Below are 7,992 nucleotides of genomic sequence, written 5' to 3'. Positions count from 1 at the left end.
GTGGAGTCGATCAGCGAAGCACTGCCTAATTGGCTATATCCAGAGGCATGCTTTATCTTAGAAAATCGTGCAAAAAATGGAGCCGTAAATGCAAAGGAGGAGAAGAGACGGAACGAATAAAAAAGGAGAAAAGCCCTGGCAACAGACGCAGCAAATTGCTGCAAAATCCCATCCATGTTCGCCAGGGAGCTGGTCATTTATATTTACTAGGGATGGGACGGTTCACTGAAAAATCAGAACCGCTTGGTTCACCACACTCTTAGAAAAAAGGGTTCATTAGGGTTATATATAGAACCATAGGGTTTTTTACTCAACTCCAAAGAACCTTTTATTCTAAAAAGGTTCTATAATGACAAAAAAGAACCCTTTTGGTTCTTTAGGCTATTCATATATTACATTATTCTGCAACATTTTGTATTTGTAATTAAATTATTGTTTGTAGTAACTTAATATCACATTTTAACCATACCGATTTTGGGAGAAAAACTGAAATGGCTCTCTTCGTGGGATATTGATTAACTACATAAAATTATATAAATATATACATTTTCTAACCCCCATATCGTGGGGGAGTATAGTTAGGGAAGTCGTGGCCTAATGGTTAGAGGGTTGGACTCCCAATCGAAGGGTTGTGGGTTCTAGTCTCGGGCCGGCAGGAATTGTGGGTGGGGGGAGTGCATGTACAGTTCTCTCTCCACCTTCAATAACACGACTGAGGTGTCCTTGAGCAAGGCATCGAACCCCCAACTGCTCCCCGGGCGCCGCAGCATAAATGATGAACACTGCTCCGGGTGTGTGCTCACAGTGTGTGTGTGTGTGTGTGTGTGTGTGTGTGTGTGTGTGTGTGTGTGTGTTCACTGCTCTGTGTGTGTGCATTTCGGATGGGTTAAATGCAGAGCACAAATTCTGAGTATGGGTCACCATACTTGGCTGAATGTCACTTCACTTTCACTATCTTGAATTTTGTGATCATTCACAATCACATGCATTCATAAATGTATTTGAATACACCGAATAATGCAGTGAAAGAACGCACTCAAAATGCACACGCTCACTAGTATGACGTATCATGTAACTTTACATAAGCCTATGCGTGCACTTTTTAGGCACGATTTGTTTAGTTTTTGAATATACTTAATACTGTTAAAAGGAACATCAGTAAAACAAAAAATACAAGTTCAAATATCACACCTAAACACACTTGGAAAACGTAATTAGAACTAGCTACAAAATTAGTTAAAAATGCCTATGCATATACAGCTATAATTCGCGAACCCCAACCTGACTCAAATGATTCGCGAACCCGCTCCGAACTCCCGAACTGATTCAAATGATTCGCGATCCCCAAACTGTCTCAAATGATTCGCGAACACTTTTTGAACTCCCGAACTGATTCAAATGATTCGCGATACCCAAACTGACTCAAAGGATTCGTGAACCCGCTTTGAACTCCCAAACTGACTCAAATGAATCGCGATCCCGCTCCGAACTCCCGAACTGACTCAAATGAATCACGATCTGAATTTCTGATTTATAAGGTCATCAGTAGTAGGACTGTGATCATGGGGAGTGGGGACATACAATTGATGGCTGCATAATTAATATAGATTATTGAAAGTGCTTATATCATATTGCAGAGAAACTCAATGTGCAGAGTGAGAGAAAGAGGGGGATTCAAGGAAAGAGACAGTGAATGCCTTGATACTTCTTGATACTCCATTTGATTATTTTGCCGTCCACAGTCTAAGGATTTTGATTTATTTTTGAAGTATAACCCAATTCAAACAACTGAAAGAGTCAAAGAGTTTAGCAGTCTGGTGGACACATGAATTGGTTGGTGGCAGTGTTGGACAGTAACGGAGTAGCTTTACTTCGTTACTGTACTTAAGTACATTTTTCAAGTATCTGTACTTTACTGGAGTAGTTTTATTTTGAGCAACTTTTACTTTTACTTCACTACATTCCAAAGCATAAAATCGTACTTTTTACTTCACTACATTTCATAAAACATATCGTTACTCCCTATAATATATCACGTGCTCCGACACGCAGAAGCGGTGTCTGATTCATCATGAACGAACTGAGTCTTTTCAAAAGAAACTTTTAAATCGGATCGCGAATCGCACCAAACGATTCGTTTACGAATTAGAATGATCCGATTGCAGCTGTTCTGGAGTCTACCACTCACTGATTCAAATGAACCGTTTAGTGCGAGTCACCAGAAGTAAGAACCGGGAGATCTTGTGAGCGCGCGTGCGTCTGATGTTGCTAAAAGTAAGTTATGTCGAAATTTTGGATTAATTATTGTAACTGAAAATCATATTTAGGTCAAAACTGTCAGTTGTTTGGGAACTAAATCCGTTGTAAAGAGAGATCTATTTAAGCCCACTCAAATGCTCGAGTGCAGACGATGCAGACACATCAATTTTAGGTAAAAAAAAAACAACAACAACAACAAAAACCTTAAAACAACACAGATTAAATACAATAACTCATGCATGTTCAAATTCACCGCTGCGTAATGTTAACAGTTTTATTAAAATGTCCTATGTGACGTCTGTTTTTATATTGTTTATCGACAGTAACGTTATACATATGTATATTGTTTGGATTAACTAGAGGAGTAGACAGACATGAATGTTCATCGTACTGAAAATAAGTAAATATTGTTAGCTGATGCTAACTGTCTAGCTAACAAGCTTGTTGGTGCTAAGTTGATGTAATTTTTATAAATGTCCAAATATTTTTATTCAGCCACACACACACACACACACACACACACACACACACACACACACACACACACACACACACACATATATATATATATATATATATATAGATAGATAGATAGATAGATTACATCTGGTTAGAAAAGAAATGATGTGATGTTCAGAACATGGTAACTACAGTAATTATCAGTGGGAAGAGATGCACCCAGTTTGGCCAGAGGTGTTTTTAAACCACAGACAAGATTTGAGAAGGAAAAAATCATTATGAATTTTTTTTTATTATTTTTTTCCTTAAAATGTTCTTCCTAACTTCAGGCCTTATTATCATGTCATATATACAGTACAGACCAAAAGTTTGGACACACCTTCTCATTCAAAGAGTTTTCTTTATTTTCATGACTATGAATTAACAAATGTGGAATTATATATGGAATTATATACATAACAAAAAAGTGTGAAACAACTGAAAATATGTCATATTGTAGGTTCTTCAAAGTAGCCACCTTTTGCTTTGATCACTGCTTTGCACACTCTTGGCATTCTCTTGATGAGCTTCAAGAGGTAGTCACCTGAAATGGTCTTCAACAGTCTTGAAGGAGTTCCCCGAGAGATGCTTAGCACTTGTTGGCCCTTTTGCCTTCAGTCTGCGGTCCAGCTCACCCCTAAACCATCTGGATTGGGTTCAGGTCCGGTGACTGTGGTCCAGGTCATCTGGAGCAGCACCCCATCACTCTCCTTCTTGCTCAAATAGCCCTTGATGCCTTCAGTGTGACTCTACAATTTTCATAGTCATGAAAATAAAGAAAACTCTTTGTATGAGTTTTCCAAACTTTTGGTCTGTACTGTAACTTTGATGTTCTGTAAAACAACTAACTTTAAAATACTTTGTTCTTACTGGTGAAGATCAGATGGTCATGTCTGTTTTCACTCAGGTACATCACAGTGTAAGCTTCACAGTGAACATTACTCTCATCAGCGTAGTCCATATCAACAACAAAAATATATCTTGACTCCATATAGTGGTTATTTTGGAAAAAATCCCAGGTATTTTGAGCAGTAGGATTATAAAATTAAATTAAGTAGCCTATGTAAAATTGCAAACATCTATCTTGCAGTACTTTTTTACTTAAGTACATAAAAAATTGAGTACTTTTGTACTTTCACTTGAGTAAAATTGAAAAAGGAGTACTTTTACTTTTACTGGAGTAATATTTTACTATACGTATCTGTACTTTTACTCAAGTACTTGATTTGTGTACTTCGTCCACCACTGGTTGGTGGTGACTGCAGCAACAGAGGTGGCCTGGGGTGGAGTCAAATTCCCGGCCTGATTTACTGTCCCAGTCCGTCACTGGTCTATACATTTTTCCTTTTCAGTCTGTGTATAGGTAAACATTTATATATAGTATATTCAAAGTCAAAATCTGTCAGTAGGCTAGTTGTATATAGGTTTATACTGTTTTACTTGAGTGTTGTATGTCTGTATTTATGTAGCACTGTGGTCCGTGAGACATGACATTTCGTTCCACGGCATGTCCACACATGTAGCAGAATGACAATAAAGGTCAGGTTCAAACTTGAACTTGAACTTGAATATTCAGAATTGAGTCAAAAGTGTATTGGTTTTTACCTATATGTGAATATGGATAGGGTTATGTCAGAAAACACCATTTCTTGACCGTTCAGGAGTGAATGAAACAAAATTATAAGTTGTCCTCAAATGGCAGATAAACTGTTGTTTCTTTCTTTAGATTCCCGTTCTCATGCAGGTGTTGGAATTCCTCCTGACACAAGGGAGTTGCAGCTCGATGGCCTCAAGGACAAACACACCAGCGCTCTTTGATTCGGTTAATCTGAGGTCAGAAGAGAAACCACATATGCTACAACAATGCTCAGCTTTATATTTCTCATGAGAAATTATGGAAAATTTAAACCTTCACATCATTACTTCTATATAAACTCAAAGACAGTGAGGAAACATTCATGCAAAGACAGAGTGTTGAGTGTATATGGTCAGACAGAGATAGAGACAGACAGACAGAGAGAGAGAGAGAGAGAGAGAGAGAGAAAGAGAGAGATAGATAGACAGAGAGAGAGAAAGAGAGAGAGAGACAGACAGCTTCAGCATGACTCTGTTTAATATGCCGCCAGCCATATCACCCTGGAGCCCAAGACCGGTGTCCCACTGAAGCTAAGCAGGGCTGAAGCTGGTCAGTACCTGGATGGGAGACCTCCTGAGAAAACTAGGTTGCTGCTGGAAGAGGTGCTAGTGAGGCCAGCAGGGGGCGCTCACCCTGTGGTCTGTGTGGGTCCTAGCGCCCCAGTGTAGTGATGGGGACACTTTACTGTCAACGAGCACCGTCCTTCGGATGAGACGTTAAACCGAGGTCCTGACTCTCTGTGGTCATTAAAAATCCCAGGATGTCTTTCGAAAAGAGTAGAGGTGTGACCTCGGCATCCTGGCCAGATTCACCCATTGGCCTCTGACCATCATGGCCTCCTAACAATCCCCATATCTACTGATTGGCTTCATCACTCCGTCTCCTCTCCACCAGTAAGCTGGTGTGTGTGTGTGTGTGTGTGTGTGGTGGGCGTTCTGGCGCAATATGGCTGCCGTCGCATCATCAGGTGGATGCTGCACACTGGTGGTGGATGAGGAGATACCCCCTGACTATGTAAAGCGCTTTGAGTGCCTAGAAAAGCGCTATATAAATGTAAGGAATTATTATTATTATTATTAATTATTAATTATTATGTATATTAATGAATTGGCATCAGCACTTGATACACCCTCTCGTCCTGATCTGACCCTAGAGGGCAGAGAGATCGATGACCTTCTTCTGCTGTCGCTCGTGTAAAGGGACTGTACCAAAGCCCCTCCATTTTGGAAAAGTATAATAGCGTTAATTAAAGGCGTGGCCTGTTGAGAGGTGGATTGCTGTTGCTGTCACCACTGTCGAGCTAAGTGGGCGTGGTTTCAGCAACCAGCTCCCGCCTTTTTGCCCATTTTCGGATATCTGGGAGTGACTCGTTGTGACGTGCTGCCAAGATGGCGACGGCCTGCTCTGCCCACTTTAAGCTTCAAAAACGCTCATCAGGAGTCTACAGGTGACGTCACAGACATGTCCATGTTCTTATACAGTCTATGGTCTTACCAATAAACATTGAGAAGTCTAAAATCAAGATATTTCAGAAAAAGCCTCACCTTGCTGACAGAAAATATAATTTTACAATTGGGGGATTTTTTTTTTTTCAATCTTGTTACCTGTAGGTTTTTCCATAGCGTAAGAAAACCATTCTTCATATTCAACCCATCCGTGGGTTGATAATTTCGGTCATGTTCCTGAGAATAAGGCACATTCACATACCACAGATGCAGGTCTGTTTCATAAATGGCTTCTTTATTTGTGCTGCATTACTGTTCCTTTCTGATGTTTTTCATATTTTCTGTCTGTCCTCCTGCAGGTTCGAGCTTATCGTCTTTGCTAGTATGTAACTGTATTATAGTGTTTTTCTCAGTTCCACCTTTATTCTCCACCTACTTTTAAACACCATCCATTTGCTCGACATGAGAACAGTGTAAAGTATTCCAAGGCCAAGCTTGGCCAGTGTAGATAAATCCCTGCTTTCCCAAGCCGCTACAAATAACATTCAGCCATTCCTCTGCAGTGAGAGCGAGAGTCCAGCGCTAACCCTAGTCTGCAGTCATGCCTCTGGTGTTGTGTGTCGTAGTCGTGCTGTTCGGGTGTCCTCTTGGGAAGATGTTTGTTCTCCATCCTACACCTGAGGCATCTGCTGTGAAAGCCAACAGGTAAAAACTGACCTTTTAAAGATAAACAATGTCACAATGAATGTATTGGATATCGCGTAATTGCATCATTCTCACCTCCACTCTTGTTCATTAGGAGGTTTTGGGGGGAGTTTCATGTGTTTGTACAGGTAGAAACCTTCGTTACAGCTCACTCACTGTGATCAGTCTATGATTCAGATTGATTTAGTCTTAGTTTTGGAAGAGGTTTAGGCTGATATTTGAATGCTCAGGGCAATAGGTGAATCAGCTTTATTACAATCACATCACACTGTTCTTCCATTTGAGACTCAAACCCTCCCGACTGTCAAACTGACCTCATCGTGCTCGTCTGACCAAAAGAGAATTACTGGATATTTTCAGAAAGCTTTTCTTGCTCTGGTCTCTACTACAGTGTTTTATGTACAGTACAGACTGGAGAGACCCACATAATGTTCTGGAGATATAAGTGAGGGCATCTGCCTTCTTCTGCGGTGTTCTCTAACAGGGTCAAACGCTGAGCTTTCACAAACTCCCCGAAGCTCTTGCAATTCACCGCTACACTCCAGAAACCTTCGGCTGCAGTTTGACAGGCGCACAAACACAAGGTCTGCAAAGGTGTGATGACTATGGGTTTGCAATGCATTGCAGATATGTGTGTTTTGCTGCAGATGCAGAGAACTGGAAATCAGGAAAATCCTTCTGGAATCTTTAAACCTCCAGCAGGAACCTCGTGTGTCCATGTCGAAGATGAATCGTCTGCGTGAGCAGTGGAAAGCCACTTACAAAAGCACCACGCCATCCTCACCAGGTACCCTGAACCCCAGAGATCTGGCTCATGTACAGACCAGATTAGTCTGGTTTCTGGTAAACTTGATCTCTTGTCTATTTAGGAGGTAACTCAACGTTCACTGAGGACTCCAGAATCTCAACGTGCTCCAAACATTCCTCACAGGTTTTCATTAAAGGTGAGCGTTCAGATGTGACGTGACATTCAGCCAAGTATGGTGACCATTCTCAGAATTGGTGCTCTGCATTTAACCCATCCAGAGTGCACACACACACACACACACCGCAGTGAACACACAGCCACACACACACACCGCAGTGAACACACAGCCACACACACACACACACACACACACACACACACACACCGCAGTGAACACACAGCCACACACACACACACACACACCGCAGTGAACACACAGCCACACACACACACACACACACACACACACACCGCAGTGAACACACAGCCACACACACACACACACACACCGCAGTGAACACACAGCCACACACACACACACACACACACACACACACACACACACACACACACACACCGCAGTGAACACACAGCCACACACACACACACACACACACACACACACACACACACACACCGCAGTGAACACACAGCCACACACAAACACACACACACAAACTGTGAACACACACACGCACCGC

The 7,992-nt window shown here is 41.5% G+C and overlaps 1 protein-coding gene across 1 annotated transcript in view; it reads left to right on the top strand.

Annotated features, from left to right (window-relative positions):
• Positions 1 to 6,295: 6,295 nt before the first annotated feature.
• LOC113083592 (bone morphogenetic protein 5-like) overlaps positions 6,296 to 7,992 on the top strand; it is a 3,879-nt gene continuing 2,182 nt past the window's right edge. The window contains exons 1-3 of the mRNA XM_026254657.1: positions 6,296 to 6,543; positions 7,191 to 7,330; positions 7,413 to 7,487. Coding sequence (XP_026110442.1) covers positions 6,440 to 6,543; positions 7,191 to 7,330; positions 7,413 to 7,487 — 319 coding nt within the window. The 5' untranslated portion in view covers positions 6,296 to 6,439. The remainder of the gene's footprint in view (positions 6,544 to 7,190; positions 7,331 to 7,412; positions 7,488 to 7,992) is intronic.

The sequence above is a fragment of the Carassius auratus genome, unplaced genomic scaffold (assembly GCF_003368295.1).
Source record: "Carassius auratus strain Wakin unplaced genomic scaffold, ASM336829v1 scaf_tig00038950, whole genome shotgun sequence".
In the NCBI taxonomy this organism is placed as follows: domain Eukaryota; kingdom Metazoa; phylum Chordata; class Actinopteri; order Cypriniformes; family Cyprinidae; genus Carassius; species Carassius auratus.
Note: the sequence above shows the minus strand (reverse complement) of the source record. Positions and strands in the feature narration are given on the sequence as shown.